The sequence below is a fragment of the Syngnathus leptorhynchus genome, chromosome 3 (genome assembly GCF_054491065.1).
Source record: "Syngnathus leptorhynchus isolate UIUO chromosome 3, UIUO_Slep, whole genome shotgun sequence".
Classification (NCBI taxonomy): Eukaryota; Metazoa; Chordata; class Actinopteri; order Syngnathiformes; family Syngnathidae; genus Syngnathus; species Syngnathus leptorhynchus.
The window spans coordinates 10,354,246-10,371,902 of record NC_141197.1 but is presented as its reverse complement, the minus strand read 5'-3'; the positions used below and the strand labels follow the sequence as shown (position 1 = coordinate 10,371,902).

General features: G+C 41.4%; 1 protein-coding gene across 5 annotated transcripts in view; it reads right to left on the bottom strand.

Annotated features, from left to right (window-relative positions):
- Nucleotides 1–17,657, bottom strand: part of sox6 (SRY-box transcription factor 6) — a 127,706-nt gene that overhangs the window by 40,841 nt on the left and 69,208 nt on the right. For 4 of the 5 annotated variants that reach the window (XM_085908297.1, XM_085908296.1, XM_085908299.1 and 1 more), the window contains 3 exons: nucleotides 13,963–14,135; nucleotides 12,459–12,527; nucleotides 463–586 (listed from right to left, as the gene is read on the bottom strand). In XM_085908297.1, coding sequence (XP_085764423.1) covers nucleotides 463–586; nucleotides 12,459–12,527; nucleotides 13,963–14,135 — 366 coding nt within the window. The remainder of the gene's footprint in view (nucleotides 1–462; nucleotides 587–12,458; nucleotides 12,528–13,962; nucleotides 14,136–17,657) is intronic. The other variant, XM_085908298.1, reaches the window with a different exon arrangement.

Below are 17,657 nucleotides of genomic sequence, written 5' to 3'. Positions count from 1 at the left end.
TCAGGTTCGAAGATAAAATATTAAAACAAATATTTATAAGGAGGATCTACCGTATTTTATTTTCATCAAGTCAAATGAGATTTTGGTGATTGTTTGTCACTTTTTAATTCTATGGGTCGTTGACCTTTTTAGTAGTTGTATTTATCAAACCTGTTTCCTTCATCAAATTGATGTATCGTTGTCGTATAACATTTTATTACAAAAATACTGTAGTCTCATGCAACGGTAAAATAGTTCTTATTTATATCTCATTGGAAAACTCATCAGGCGCAGCTGGCTGGCTCTGTCTGTGACCATATCTGCTATTCTACATAAACCACAATATCCTCTGAACCTAACTCTCTCTTTTTTTTTTTTTTACTCACTCAAAAGCAGTATTAAAACTTGACGATATCAGAGGAAGAACGTATATGTGTGGAGAAATCACAGGAGGGAATGAATGACTTAAGTTGCAAAGCATACCTGGCTTATAAGACATTCCCGGAGGGAAGAGAAAACCTTGCTGGGCGGCGGCGGCTGCTGCCAGAGTGCGTTGGTCGTGTGGAAAAATGGGGATCATGAGCGGAGGCATGTGACCCTGGACCTGCTGAACAGATAGAGAGCGGAGATCAGAGAGAGGCCTAAGCGAAGGCATGGTACACAGAAACGCAGATTACGCTCAGGGTGGGGAGGGGGAATTCAGATCACAGGTCTCCCTAACACGTGCTGACAGGGGGCTCTATGGCAATGGCAGACTCTCGTGTCCTCTCACAAAACCAGGCAAATCTACGCCTGCTCGTACTCCAAACCACTGTTTCGCTTGAAGACATCAAAGACGGCACTTATTGTTCCAGCGCCAGCAAGTGGAAGTCACAGCATGACTGAAAGGGCCTTTATGACTTCTGCAGAGGAGTACGGCAAATGCTTCCACTAACTCCTGACTGTTACAACAGATATCCGACAGGAGGAGGATTGTTCAACCCACTACACACCTCACATCATGTCTGTTGCTGGAACGAAGAAAAAAAAAGAATGACTGAACAATACAGCAGTGCCTTGAGACAAAAATGTAATTTGTTCTGTGACCAAGGTCGTAACCTCAAACACTCATATCTTTTCCCATTGAAATGAATGGAAATGTCATGAATCTATTGGAGCCTTCCCCCAAAGCAACAGAAATTTCTGTGTCTTGTAATGTGGGGAAAAAAATGCACTCAACAATACTGTATTTTCTAAAAAAAACACAGAGTGATAATATAATTAAATAGAATAGCTTGTATCTAGAAAAATATCATAACTCAAGATACAGACATTTTTCTGCAACAACATAGGACTGCCATTTTGTGTCTGTTTGTTGCGCTCTCACATTAAACCTTCATCAGCCACTCAATTGCTGACTTCCTTGTCCTAAAGCGAATATCAAAACAAACTCCCCACTTGTGTCAAGGGTGGGTGAGCAGCTTATGTCTCCAACATGCTGTGCGGGGGGGTTGCACACATGTGGCAAGGTCCAATCTTACTGTCACTCCCCGCTTCGTGATGATCTTTGACGGGGAACAGCACAGCTACCATGAGCATGTGAGGGTTAATCTAACATCGGGCAAGGCCGCCTCAGGGTAACCTACCGGGGAAATAGGTTAATAAAGGTCATCTCCTAAAATAAACAACTTACAGAATGTTTCACAATTCAACCCTCTTTAAAATCAACCTACAATAAAAACGGGACTGGGTGCAATTACTGCCCCTGCATTGGGGCATGAAATCAGCCTGGTAAGAGCCCTACTTTTTCAGCGTGTAGATGCCTGATAGAGTAATGTGCCCACTTTCTCTCACACTTGAAACATACAAAAAAAATATATATATATTGATTCACTCAGGAGTGCCAAGCTACACCAAAAAAATAAACAAATAGGAAAAAAAAGTCCAGACAGTCTTTGAATGAATTATAGAAATATATTTTAAATAACAGCAATTATGTAAAACTGATTGTACAAAGTAAAAACAAAATTTCAGGGAGACGGTGACAAATAATTGCTTTATAGGGATTCACTACTCTGTGTTTCCGAGCTGAAAGGTTGAGCAATGGATCTTGGCTTCACTTGTATGGAACATATGGAAAAACACAATCATTAATGTCAGAACATAACATGAGTCAAGCGACGGTACACAGCTTTTCTGTGTGTGGCTATTTGGACAGTAAAACCAGATGGGCTCTCCTCCTGAAGATGCGTGTGACTATACTGGTACTGCAGATGCATATAGAAATAATTTTCTATTTCTGATTGCTGGCTCATATTTTTCTCTCAATTAAATTTAGATAATTATATTTCTAGATCTTTGTACCCAGGTTTAAAATGAACTACAAAACGAAATTGAAATTTACGATATAGACAGTCAAAAATAAATTCATTAATGCATTCCTGTCACACATTTGGAATTTATTCTATTTTGAATGGAATCACATACGCAATCTGAAAATACTGAGAACAGATGCAAAAAAAGAAAAAGAAAAATTAGGCCTTAGAACTTTACATTTCTATCACGCTCAGAATAATTTGATACAACTTAATTGGAGATAGAAACATTAATGGGAAAATCCGACCCCCCCCCCACAACATTAACTATAAATGATATAATTTATTTTAGTATATCAACTTTTATTACCTTTAGCATTTAAAATATGCCGCTACATTTACTGGATTTATCCAGCCAAAACTGAGTATAAATATGCACTGGTAGAGAAATAAACGCAGCGAGTTTGAATGGATGTGATTTGCAGTAATGAGCTTCAAGCATTAAAGTTTAATAAGCAGCAACTAATGTCAGAGCGAGGCGTATCAAATTGTGAGGCGCTTCAAGGTGGGAACAAATAGTGGAGCTTAGTTGGGCTGTCAATTAAGTGCTCGCATGTTGCAGGGATGTTTCAAGCATACTGTAATGCCGAGTGTATTTAAAGTAGGCAACAAGAAAGGAGAAGCACAGTTTGACATGCAAAAAATCTCGAGTGTGTCTATGTAGGGTAGAGCTAAATAATTGAAAAAATAATCTAATTGCATTTTCCCCCTTAGTATTGAGATCATATATATATATACGTTTATTCCGTGTATGTACTGTAAATACATTGTGCTGCCAGCGCTTCTTTGTCACAGCATGGCTAACAACTGGATAATGTAATTTCACACCATCTGCCTTCAGGCTTCATTAAAGAACCATGAGTGGGCAATCTTATAAGGAACAGGTGCTATTGTTTGTCCCTCAAGACCTGGCACTAAGGATCTGACTCGGAATACTTGAAGAGGAGCATCTGTAGTGATCAGTCAGACAGACTTGGCTGAGGCCCTGCTCTCTGCCAGGCCGCGCTCCAGCAGAGGTTTTTGCCTCTTCGCAACATAGATCATCAATTCAGATGACCCGATGAAGTCTGTAGCGGACCAGCGCGCAAGCTGTTTGGCTTTGAGGGGAGAGTCTATTGAGTGTTTGATAAATAGAGCCCACTTGCAGTTGTAAGGCAAGGGAAACCATATTGAAAGCTTCTGCAGTTGTTACTGCAGAACATAATATGAATTATTATCTTTTTGATTGCTCCAGTCACAACTTTCCACAGCTTGTTTTCTGTCACCTGTTTCTGCCAAATGTAAGAGCAGTTTACTGTATTCATGTGGGTAGATTTCTACTGAACATCTTTATGTGACTCAGACCCATTTTCCCTTTTGACTTAATACATTGCAGCCTCCAAAAGCACCAGTTTGGTTTTTGCAGCAGCTTGTATGAAGCTTGCTGGTAATTAAAGTTTTTGTTCGCAACACTAAGCTACAATCCCACTAAGAAACAGCTCATAACTCAAAAACTCACAAGTTGGTGCTATCAAATCAAAGAGTTGGCCTGATGTGAGCTATCAGCTCTTCCACATCGTGTGATGAATGTCAGATTTATTCATTTTCTTTCATTGTCATTTTTTTTAGATGAATGTATGTATGAATGTGACTTGGCTGCTCGGTGGTGGGTCGATGGACGGATGGATGGATGGATGGATGGATGGATGGATGGATGGGCGGATGGATGAATGAATGGATGGATGGATGGATGGATGGATGGATGGATGGATGGATGGATGGATGGATGGATGGACACACGCACGCACGAACGCATGGACAGGCGGATGAATGAATGTGACTCAGACACAGACTTGGGTACAAAAATAAGAAAAAAAATAACGTGACCAGAACATCTCTATTTTCGACCGTAACTTGACTTAAACTGTGAGGTGGGTTAGGTGCCGCTGCCTTTTGGCAATTGTGAACCACAACAGCCAAGCAAGCATCTCGCAAACACAGACTGCAAAAACAGATGTACTTGGCATTACAACAGTGGCCTGGGCCTCCTGTCAGCACCTGTGTTCTTCACTGTCTGATGAGGAAGCCTCTTCAAAACACCCACAGGGCCTTAGGACTACCCCCCGCCCCCCTTCACCCTTGAACATCCATGCACTGATCCATTCGTGGGTTCTCTTCTGTGCTGAGAACAGGGAGAGGCTGTTGCTTTTACTGTCACAATCTTTGAGCGTTGACAAGATAAAGAAGCGGTAAAAAAAAAAGACTTGCCTCTTTAACCGCCACGTTTCATGGTTATTGGCTTGAAAGGACTTTCTGTGTCTAATATCCCGATTCATTGCTACTTGACACCCTGAAGCACACCTCTCACACTGATGCTCAGAATTAATCTGCCTCAAGCAGACTTTTAGAAAGTACTGCATTACAAGTTTTTTGTAAAAATGCTGGTTTAAAAATAAAGACAAGTATGTGTGTTATGAAAGGTGTGCAGGTGAAATGTAGATATGACTTCTTGCGTTTCATTGGCGTCTCATGTTAATACATACATACATCCACAATTTATTAGCTGTCATATTGCCAGCTCTCACTTTCTTTTTTCACATATTTTCCAGGAAGGGTACTCTGTAATTTTTGCCCAGCTGTTGCCGTAAGAAGTGAGAGATCACACTACCCCCCCCCCCCCCCCGCGCTTGCCAGTGCGCTGCACACAAAACATTGTAAATGACAAGAAGTCACATTTTTGTGATCCACTTCGAAGGACAGAAGCTGTCTGATTTTAACCCCATCAGCACCAGATTGTGTACAGTTAGACATTTAATGCCCACCACTGGGTGTACAAAGTTCCCTGGTAGACACTGTATTGTACTGTGCCAAACTCAGATTGGAAATGCTAACCCTCATCTTTCATCATTGAACTGAATGAGAATCATTTGAATTCATTCTAGCCTCCCAAAATGTTTAAGCAAAGGAAAATATCGTTCTATAACTTGTCATTTATAAAAACTTATCATAACAATATTAAATTACGCTTACGGAATTGAAATGCGCATCGTGAAGAATAATTTGCTCTAATGTGTACAACATGGCCACTGGGTGGCAGTTTAGTACAGCTATGCAGAAAAAAAGATGAGTTTCACTCGACAATTCTAAGTGACTCGGTAAGCTACAGTATTAGTCGCAGAGGATAACAAATGTGTGTGTTACATTGTCAGTCAACATGTGTTGATGCACCATTTGTGTTTGAATATCTGTCGCTTAAAGCCATGTAACACCACCCTATAGATCTTATGGAAAAAACTTCGGTCAATCTTCTTTCACGGCACCACAGTAATTATGGCCAAAAAAGCCTTATTATATTTTCACTGAACAGTCTTTGCCCAGGTTTTTGTGTGACGTTGCACATCTGTTAGTCCTGAATTCATCATGTGTAGTATGTGCTGCTCAGGATAAAGAGCAGCAATTTTGAGTGTCATGTGGTCAGACCATCAAGAGGGAACAACCAATAGATGACTTCTTGTTCCACTAATTCCTTACACAGTGAAACAAGCCTTCTTGGGAAAACAGCCATTTCGGTAAGTCTGTATTACGTCGACAGGAGCCTGAAAGCTGGCTACACCAACCCACTGACCCGCTGCACACAACCCACCCTAAATCCTTCCACTCCTCCCCATCACACCACCTCACTTCATCACAATTCTCAGTATAGCTGTTGGCATATCGGCACTCTGGAAAAATACTTATTTCCCCTAAAAAAATCATCATGTCTGCATTCCAGTCTTTAATGTAGTGAAGGGAACGCATTTTATCATACAAACACAATTAAAATGTTCTGACTAACACACATATTTCCTGCATTTTACCCTTAAAATACTGTCTATTTCAACATTAAAAGTAAATGTTATGTTTGCAAAGGATATTTCATCTTCTGAATTAATACCTCTTCAGTGTCTCTATGAAATAAAACTTTGCACGGAACACGCATATCCACAGGGACCCCCTCAAACGGCATTTCTAATGATGAGAAAGCGCGGGCGGGCAGACAAACAAAGCCAAGAGTGGGTATGAGGCTTGCATCATTATACCACACATACAGCATCCACACTGTGTGGAAATGGGAATGCAAAAACGGAGCGGACCACCATTGTCGGGCTGCAGGAAGGTCTTGAAAACATTTGTCTTGGATTACTTAGTTGCCAGTTTAGTAGCGTCAACACAGAGACAATTGCCAACTGTAGTCTGTAGACTGTGACTAAAAGTAGGGTGTTGATGCTTTATGAGCCTTTCCATTTATCACCATTATGATTTTCACTCTTTATGTCCCTATGCCACATAAACGGTGAGGGTTCACTCTTTGTTGATCCTTGTGATGTAAGGCCTGAAAGCAAAGTGTCACAGGAGAATTTCATCTGTCCATTCATAAGTAATTCAGTGACCAAAACAAACTAAAGCCATATCATTCTTTTCCTATAGAAGACATTTACCATTCACTGTGCTCCGTCGGGAATGCATGGACTCGCCTACACCCTAAAAACAAGAAGCTCCTTTCTTACGTTGGCGATGGGCTGAATGCTTTGCTTTGCCACCCTCGACCCAATGAAAACACCCCCCCCCCCCACCCTCAAGCTGTCGAGACCCCCCCACACACACATAGTGGATGCTATTAATGCAATGCTTTCTCGTGAGTGTGGCCACCGCTAAAGACGATGGGCACGTAAAGCCAAGGCAAAGACAAAACAGTTTGCACAACATTAGCTGTAAAAACACTCTTTATGCATATCGGTAGGGGAAGCCAGATCAGCATCACACTACGAGATGTGTTCTCCCTCAACTGAGGACACTCCTCTCCTGCCTCAGTGTAGTGAAGCTCAAAAACAGGTGTCTCATTGTAATACTTGGAGGGAACATGAATACTCTGTAAAGGGAATTGTACATTTTGTCTGTACATAGTATTTGAAGATAATTGATGAAAATATCTGAGACTGAGAAGGACTGTGTAGGAGTGAATTGTGGAGTTATAGCATTAAACTGATTATCACTAATTCAGTTGTTCAGATTTTTGGGGGCTTCTAGCATTAGTCGCTCCATTCACTCAATATAAAAAGTTGAGTTATTGGTTATGTGTTGAGTTACGTCGTCATTACTACAAGGCCCACTTCTACCATTATAGCAATGCGAGAATTTGAGAGTGGAGATGACAGGTTGATTTTTCACTATGTTGTCCCCTCAGTTGATATGATTTGTTTAATCATTCAAATTGAGAATTCAGAATCTAAATGCGCTTTTAAAAACCCTCAGGTGACTAACTTTCAATAGACCCTCAAGTGTGAGCTCACAGATCACACACACATTCACGCGGAATCTCTCGGAAGGAGTCTCTTAATGATCGCTGCTAAAACTGCTGAGGTGACTGAACACACAACAAAGCATACCTTTTATTGTGTAATTTCCAAATATTAACGAGCGCTTGTTTAATTACCGTCTTGACTCAGGGGCTAAGGCGGAGCACAGCAGTGAGAGTTATGTTGAGTTCAATAGCTTGTGTTCATTGCCACACCTTATCATGCATATTTATCGACTTTCACATTTCATGCTGGCAAATGTGAAGCATAGCCTCTTTTTGTTTCCCAGAAGACACAGAACGTTTAAGCAGCACCGTCTGTTTAAGTTTGTGCAACAGGAATTAGTGTTAACTATTCCGCCTATTTGCCAACACTCACTTAGCAAACACTGCTGAGATTGTATTCGCTCCACTTTTTTTTTTGCGTATGATTAAATTTTAACAGTGCGGAGAAGGCTTTATTGTTCAATTTGCACACGACTATATAACATCAGCATTTTTTTCTGCTTCCAGACAAGAAGTCACATTTCATAACTAATTAAATGGAGCCCTCCCCTGCCAGTAGAGTCCACTAAAGGGAATTGTTTGTATCCAAGTGTCAATATATTAAATCACAGGGGCTAATGAGTCAGGTCATGGTTTTCTTTTATCTTCACTCTTGCATGTACACATCTTCATCAGCTAACAGTCTCCTTAAATGGGGGCTGAAGGGAATGGACTGAGCCTCCATGGGTGCATGCCAAATGTGGCTGACTGGGTTGTTAATGCCCCCCGCCACACAAGCCCCCTTCCACACAATCCTACTTGCAGGAGAACGTACATCATCAACACAAGTATGTTATCATTTCCCTGTGCTGTTATTCTCTTATTATGATGCTTCCTGTTAAAATATAGCTTCATTAATTGGGGGACTTGCACATTTTCTTTTTAATGTCTTTTTTTCATCCCTCCCAATCGTTGTGCTGGCAAGACAACAAAAGCATATGAGAACACACTCACACATTAACCCTACATTATTATGCAATTACTACGCCACCCTGTGATCATTTAAACTATCTGACCAGTACCTCACCTTTTTTCCCATCATGGATGTAAATATCCCCTGCTGTTTACTTCCCCTATTAAAATTAGAATACCTTTCAAACAGTTTGCGTGCCCTGCACATCAATGCAACAGTCTATTTTTCCTTTAATCTTTGCTGGAGTTTTTTTTTTGTGTGAACATGACACGCATACAACCTGTCTTTATGGGAATAAAAGCGCAAGAGGGAAAAGTTAGGATATGTATGCAATATAAAAATATTGCAACATAAGTTGACTTTGCTTTTCTTACAAAGTCTCTTCAGCTGTGGAACTTGTCACCGTTGGCACAAAAAGGCCTAATTTCAAACCGGCGCTGTCAGGTTTTTATTTTTACTTAGAAGGAACTGTTGTATTTTTGGTTGTTGTGATTAAAACCATTCCACTGTTTCATGTGCTTTCTCCCGCCTGTTGGCGAAGATAAAGTTCAGCTTGACCTTTGAGCTTCTATTTATTCTCTTGATGTTTGTATCAGTGTGTGGTGTCCCGTGTTGTCATTTCTGTGAATGTGCTTACAGGCATGCAACAGTGTATTATTGTGAAATAAGAAAGCCCGGCAGAGGGGAACATAGTTAAATGTGTGTTGGGGATATGAGGCAAAACAAAATAGGGTAAATCTACCTTGCTCATTATTGTTGCAATTTCAGAACAACGCAGTTAACGTTGGGATAAATCCCTCCTTTGCTAATATATATGTTTATATTTGAAACATGTGTGACATAAAATCGTGTCAACAACTCTAGTCTAAATCAACTCCAAGCTAATCTCATCGAAGGATTGATTTAATGCCAAAAACAAGGATCGACTGACTGAAGAGGAAAAAATAACACACAAAGCTGTCAGTTGACATTTTCAATAAGCCCTTAACATTGCAATCGAAACATCTGCTATCTTTAAAACAAGTGACATTGTAATCCCGGAGGACAAAGCCTAAATCCCCCCCTCACTCTTGTAAGAACAGCGAGTAAGGATGAAGAGAGCAGCCACTTGATTAAACTGCAAGCAGCCTTGTTCTCAACCTCTTTAACTAAACCTAAAAGCGACTCACTTCTGTCAGATTCTCTTCGATCCACCGAAGAGGAAAAAAAAGGGAAAAAATCCTTGAAAGAGCAAATGTAGCTCGTCAACAACAGTCTCAGGTTGCAGCACCCGTGGTTTTACTGTCTGGGCAGTTTACGATTTGCACTGATGTGATGGCTTGCCTCATCAATATGATGCCTTTCGCATGATGCATTATTTTAAGTTTCCTCCCTCAAGCCAAAACAGAAGGACGTTGATGGCCTTTGACGTCTTCAATAAAGTTTAATGCTCTCCAAGTGTGCAGCAGCGTAACTAAATCCCTCAACACCACTCATCACTCTGCTAAAGGTCTGTGCTTTACAGGCTGGAAGCGTGTTTAGATGATTAATTAAGTCTAAGGAGGCGGAGAGCCTGAACGATAAGGATTTTTTAGTCCAATTCCGATATTTGGCAGAGTGAAATTTGACGGCCATTGTGAATGCATTGTAAAAAAAAAAAAAGAAAAATATGTTTGTACCCCACCCAAAAAATCCAAGAAAAACAAAATTAAAAAAAGCATTTGAAAATGTTCTTTTGATTTTTTATTTCCTTATCTTTGTCTTCTGTTGTAATGTGTATGTCTTAAAAAATACAATATGAAATAAATGGCTGATTTTGCCGATTTTAAAGGCTAGAATCGTCCAATCGGTTGGCCCATTATTTTAAATGGCTTTTTTAAAAGGTACTGTTAATGAAAGCAGAATGTCACACTTTGGTTATCTCTACTTTTTGCTGATCTGTCACCACATTTGAGATATTTCGCGGAACTGTGATCGAAAAAACCCACTTGGCTATAATCTAAGCAAAGAAAGAGTGACTGTAATGCAGTCAAAGAACCTGTGGCTCAAAACTGCTCTATCCGTTCAAGTGCTTGGAAATGAATATTTGGGATGAAATCCATGCTTTCAAAGTGGCATCAAGTGGAATTTTCAGGTGTCATTTACCTTTAACTACATGACTAGACTAAGTAGAGGCCACTAAAAGTGAGATGAATTAAGGATGCGCCCTCTCAAGTGGAGGGCCCTTCATGACAGCACTAATACCAATACTCATGAGTGTAGTATATGGTACTTCATTTGAGAGTGCTTCTAAGATTTTTTGGGTGTTTTGATTGCGCTTAGTGGGATGCGATGTAAGCCATTTTAGGCTGTAAAAATATTTGGTTAGGGTGTATGTCTCTCAATTGAATCTCAGCTTGGGCCTTTCTCATATTCGCCGTGCTTGCATGTACAATTCTTTGTTGAATGTGCAATGCTTTTCAGGTATACCCCGCCTGTCGCCCAAAGTCTGCTGGTGTAGGCTCCAGCTCACTTATTAAGAAACGGTTGACCTTCCAAAGATCCATGAACAGGTATATAGTTTCAGGCACTACATTGGTATGACTGGAAATATTTTAATATGTAGGTCGGTCTTTTACTCTTTACAAGACAAAAGACCAATGTCGATTTATAATAAACCATAGAGTATAGTAACTTAGATACCATGGAGTAGTTTGTCTGCAGCCTTTTCTTTGACTGTGCCCAAACGTCTCCATCATAAATGCCTCAAGGCTGATAAACATTCAAGATACCACAAATATTATGAATATTTAGAAGAGTAACTTTGGCACAATTAAAGTGATGATTGAAAGGAGGCACAAAAGTGGAGAAATGTGCACACATATCTTGCATGCTCTGCATCAGCCTCATTTAGCCAGGGAGGCTTGCAACCTTGACCACATCAAGCGATCGGCCCTGAGGCGCCGAGTACGCTCTGCCTTCACCACCAATGCCCTGCCTGGGTGGTCTTTAACTCCAGCAGTTCCTTCTGTATCACATCAGGCATGCACAAAAGCTAACTGATAACTGTGAAGATGAAGGAATGGAAGAAAGAAACCATGTGGCAGAATGGCAATAAATCCTGTCTTCTGCCAAAGTGTGCCATGTCGGCCTTGTGAGACTTACTGACTTTCAGAGGCATTTACCAGCCCCTTTTATGTCGCCCACCTCCAGGGTCTGCTCCCATCTACTCATTAGATCCTGTTACTTTCTTTCTGTTAATTAGGATGTGCTAATTATTCTCTCCTGTATTTCATTATTTCATGGCACCCCCAAGCCCCACAGATCACCCAATGATTAATGTGAATAAGTGTTAAGTAACTTAGATTATAATGAGGGTCCTGCCGATATTGGGTTTTGGAGACTAATGCTAAATCTTGTATACAAAACATTTTCAAAATCATTTTTGTTTGGATCACGTATCAGAACAATAAAGTTCAAAATTACATTGTTTTACAGTGATCTATTTTGTCCATTAGGATTTATTTGACTTTACAGTAGACAGAAAAATCTGCTGGTTTTTTTTTTTTTGAAGGGGATAGGCCAATGTTTGAATGTCCTTATCTTTGTCTTATGTTATAATGTAAAACCAGATTTCAAAGTGCTAATATCGATTGATTGAACTTGACCTTAATTATAATACACAAAATTTAAGGATAGATAATGTTCTAAATTTTGATTGGTTCAGATGTTTTTTGCATGGTCACAATGTGCAGGTAATCTGTGTGGAGAAGGCGAGAAGCATATGAAGTTTTTTTTTGTTTGTTTGTTTTTTTAATGGCCCATCAGTGCAGATGAATACCCTCCCTGTGTAGTTATGGTTTCTGGTGGCCTTGAGACACGCGTACGTACTGACCTGAATCTGCTGCTGAAGAAGGTTGATCTTGTGCTGCTGCTGCAGAAGCTGCTGCTGTTGTCTGGCAATCTGTTTAGAAAGCAGAAATGAGATGAGAAATGCATAAAGACTCAGGTGAAGACAATAAGGTGCACTCACAAGTTTACTAGAGATACATCTATATTAGTGTTGAGCTATACAGTACTTGGTACTTTAAGAATCAGAATAGGGGAAATACAAAAAAAAGAACCTCACTTATTTTACCAAATATTTTTCTTGAAAATAAGATGCTGTTTTTATATAGCTATTAAATCATAAATACGTAGTGAAGTGTTAACCGCATTGTCAAAGAGGTGTCAGCGCATCCTAAATAATTTAAAGGACAGACAAACCAAGGTCCCTCTAGCAATGTCTGCGTGACAATCAACCACACAGTAATCCATCTCATTCCAGCAGTCTCCTTCCCTACATGCCTGCTTGATTGAGCATGACAACCTAGTTTTAAGTGTCATTTAATTTTCATTTTTAAATATAATTACAAAGTGTTCACTGTAAGCTATCGTCCGTCTGCAAATGTGTCAAGATTAATTTGTGCTGGCTCCCTCACGAGTGTCAACAGCTAATTACTGTGTTGTATGCTGATGGCTTGATGACATTCTAGCTCTCAGCGGGCTCCCTCGGCCTGCCTCTCTTCCTCCTCCCCCACCGCATTAATATTGCTCCGATTTCAAATAAGACGAAAGAATAAAACCTTTTATGCGACTGCTCCTTAATGTCACAATGTCCACAGAGTTGAATGTAGTTTGCAAATGAACATCATGGATTGAAAAAGAAATCAATACAGTTAATGTATTATTAGTGTACTTTAAGCAAATGCATCACTTCAAGGTATATGGTCAATCTGTTCATTTAGCCCAGCAAGGTCTGTGAGGGTGCTGAGAAAACTCTGAGTGAACTCCTTGCTGATAATTGACTCATAGCCATTAGGCTGGCTGCTGATAATAAAAGTGTCGCCCGTGTGGATAGTTTGTGTCCTTATTTCTTCCCAGACATTAACACACTTCATGGCCTCTGCTAATTTGCTGATTTGTACAATATGGCTCATTGGCCTGATTTGTGCCGCAAATCTAATGCCAGCCTCGTTCTAATAGGAGCCAATTTATAAGATCTAGAGGACGTCCATGTTGATATAACATTTAATTCTCACATCCCATTGCATTTCCTAGTACAAGTCATAATAATGTTTTTCCTGCTGTAGAGCATAAACGTGTGCGGGAGAGCATGACAGAAATATCCAAAGCTATATCGAAAGTTGCAGCTACCGAATCTTATGTTGTCTCTATTTGCTTGTATGGTGTGAGATTTTATTTATACACAAGGCAATTCAAAACGAAAGTGCGTGTTAAGTGGCACTTCAGTTCTAATGTGTTTAGTGCCTGTTATCACCAAAAGGAAATGGAATATCTAGGGAAAACAGCTTCAAGAGTGAATGCAGTATTCCAAGGCGTGGACAGGTGGCACTTACCTGCTCCTGCTGCTGACGCGCCAACTCCATTTGCTGCCTCTGTTTCTCCATTTGAGAGGCGGCCAGCTTCTTCTGTTCATCGTGGGCGGCCAGGAGCTGCTCTCGTAAGCTGATCAGCTGACTGATCATTGTGGAGAGCTGGTGTTCCTTCTCTGCCAGGCTCTCGGGAGTACCTAAGAAGAATAGACAGAGAGAGGGACATTTGTTAGATTAAAATGGGCTGCGTTATGGGATAGAAGAATCTCGGTGAAGGTTCAGGCAAAAGTTTATTAGCCACTGGTGAGGCCAGGCATGATGTACGGCTTAGAGGCAATGGCAGGTAGATTTGAAGATGTTAGATATAAAGATCCTCAGGTTCTCTTTAGACGTGACCAGCAAAGATAGGATTAGAAAAAAGCGCATTAGAGAGAGAGCCACATCCGAATCTTTTAGAGACAAAGAGGGCTACAGGATGAGGAGGGCGACAGATATACTGGTGAGGGAAGTTGGACGATGGAGGGTGAGAGCAGGATGCAGAAGAATGGCTAAGATGGACAAGCATGAGCTGAAAAAGAAGACAGCCATAGGTAGAGTAAGATCTAGGAGTGGAAGAAAAATGGCCGCACCAATTTTTCTTGTAGTTGTGACAAAAGCCAACAAGCCAGCTGAATGCTTTGTATTAAAGTGCTGACTTTAAAGTGCCTTAGCTAAGTGTGTACCGCTGGCCATAGCGATCATTATGTTGGCCTATTGTATCATACACAATATGTCGTACAAAGAAAACTGCATGCAGAGAACCTGACTGCAGCAGTGTTAAGGTCACACAGTCTGTAATGGGCCATTTGATTGGAGCTGGTAGTCATAGCTTTTAGAAGAATAAAAGGAAGCTATTGTTCCTTGTGTAGGAAAAGAGCTGCAGGGAGCTGCCAAACTCAGATGGCAGCTCCAGTCAGGAAAAGTCAGAACATGAAGGGTTGGAAAAAAATCCACAGACTGCAGCTCACGCTAACAGATTTTGCGTGGTGTTCACGTTGGTCATGATCTCCAGAGATTGTGATGTTCACTCTTAACAGGTTGCTCCAGCTCTCGGGAACAGGTGTAAAGGTCATGGAGACTGATGGCTTTGCACTTAAAGTAGCTCTTGTAGTTTTTGCCAAAATGAAGCGCAAAAAAGAATTTCAAACAAATGGACTTGATGCGTTCGTGGAAAAGGCAACCAAATAATACAGAGTTAACCAAAAGACAGCTATCGCTTTTTGTCTTGGACAATATGGCATGATTCGTTCTTGTGGCTGGCTCCAAGTAAGCCGACCTAAGCTTTAGTTGCATATACGGCTCAAAAGGCACACAAGCCATTTCACACATTTTAGGTGTGCTCGCTTATTTTGATCGACTTCCACATCCAGCCATCCAACTGACAAACTGAGGAAACATGCAGCCAAGACACCAACAGGCAATGTTTGCATAAATGTTCAATTCTTTGGCGGTCCACACTGCTCGGTTGCACTGCTCTCTCCATCCGCCTAATCAATGCTAAGTGATCCCACCATTGACTTACACAGCCAACATAATTGCCAGCGAGAGGCTGGACAGTAACTCACTCTCCTCCGACTGCACTCGTGTGTGACAAGCTGTTTGTGGAGAGAAGTGACAGAGGAGGGAGAGCGGTATAAAGCCGCGGTGATATAACAAAACCGTGCAGTGAAAGCTGGCCTGCGGCCAGCACAAGCTGATTCTTTCCTGGGTGTCTTCCTCTCGTCTCTGGCCACATCTGTCTTGTGTTTCTGCGAGAGCTCCCAGGGGCCCTCTCCACTCAAACTATTTTAATTTGACTAAACACCTGATTTATTTTATCTCTCCGATGAGGAAAGCCGTTTGTCTTAATAGGGCCTGTCAACCTCCAAAAGCCATTCAAGGCAATTTACTGGCTGGCTCGTATGAACTTCACTTCATCTCGCTCTTCCTTCGCTTGCCTGCTGCAGTGGAAGAGAGCGGCAATTCTCCATTTATACTTCTTATGAAAAAAAAAAAAGCACCTAAAAGCAGCTATTCATTCGGCCCGCGTGCAGCTTGAATTGACTTCTTATTCACCCGACTAGACTTGTTGTGAATGGCTTATCTGTAAAATTGATGCAATCGCTACCAATTTTTTTAACCTTTGCTAGTGTCTGTGCTATCACCACAGGTCACCAGCGTCAAGCATCAAGCACCGCCGCAATAAATTACAGCCGTAGTCGGAAGGGACTACAAACTATAACGCGTAATCCGCAAAGGAAGGGAGAAAGAAAATCAAATGGAGGCTAATAGACCAAACGACACATTACCGATGAACAGTCGGTAGTTCAGGAATGTCCGCACTGAAGATGAGAAGCTCAAAGTGGCAAAAATAATCACGTGTACAGTACATCTGCGTACTTGTGTGGCTGTGTTAATGCGGTGCTAACGAGCCACAAAAGGATCCGCTGGGCGCTTTCCACTCAATGTCCTGTCCAGACTCTTAAGAGAATATGAACAGAGGGCCCATTGTTGAAAAGGGTGAGCTGAATTGTGGGAAGCCCAGACGGCCCGGCCCGTTCGTGCTATTTACTCATTTTGCTCTTTTCGCTCTTTCACGCGTGATCGCAATGCATCTTTAGAATAACCTTAAGAATGAAAAAACACGCGTTATACCCAAAGAGATCAGAAGTAAATCAAGCGCATATGTTTTTGTTTACTGGCTAGTATAAAAATCTCTTTCATCCTGCTCTAAATTATGGATAAGCTTTAAAATGCAGATAAAAGTTTTATTGGGTGGTGCAGAAGAGGAAAATTGTGGTCTGTGTCTGAGCAGCCTGCCGACAAAGGAGGCCGTTTCCTGCATATTGTATGGCTTTTAACAGTGCTGGGGCTGGGGTCGGCCCGTTAACATGTCTCCTCAAATTGCGCCAAAGATTGCGGACTGACAGCCCAGAAATCTGCACTATGCGAAGGCACGAGGCTCTATCTAGCATGCTGTCTCAACTTCCTCATTGATGCGTGCACCCCAGCAGGACAATACAGATGGAATGGCCCTCGATAGTGCGCTCAGACTTTGACTGTCTGCGGTCCCAGACTTCTGTTTCAGACATTCTAAATTGACACACACAGGAAAAGGAGTCTGTGTGCTCAGGCCCAGTCCCCTCCTCAGCAGTCACATTTTGACAGTCCTGCTTCTTTTAAACGTCACGATGTAGGGCAGAAAACAGCAATGGGTGACTAAATAAATGATAAGAGGAAAACAAGCAGAGCCATGGTTGCTTGGGGAGGAATGGGGGTATTTGAGCCTTGGGGTCTTTGGATAAAAGGCACTTTGTAGGGGTGCGATTTGTTCTGTCCAATACTCGCATCTCCCTCTCTCCTTGGCTCCCTCCTCTCTGCTCTAATCAAGCAGTCTCTAATTTGGGTTCCAAGTCCAGTACAGGGAAAAAGAAGGAGGCTTGTTACTTTGAAGAGTCCCGAGTGAATAACACAGATAAAAGATTCAGGCACACAAAAAAAGAAGAAAAGCGAGGGAGGCCGAGGGTGAAAAGGGGGAAAATCACAAGGCGCCCTATTCTCTTCCTTTCCCTTAGTTAGGGCAGCTGAGCCATTATAACCTGATCGGAACTGTTTCTTTTTTTGTGCTACTGGAATGTCTTTGTCTCTTACCCAGCCAGCTTGGTAAATGTGTGCGTGTGTTCCAACCCGAGACTAAGAAA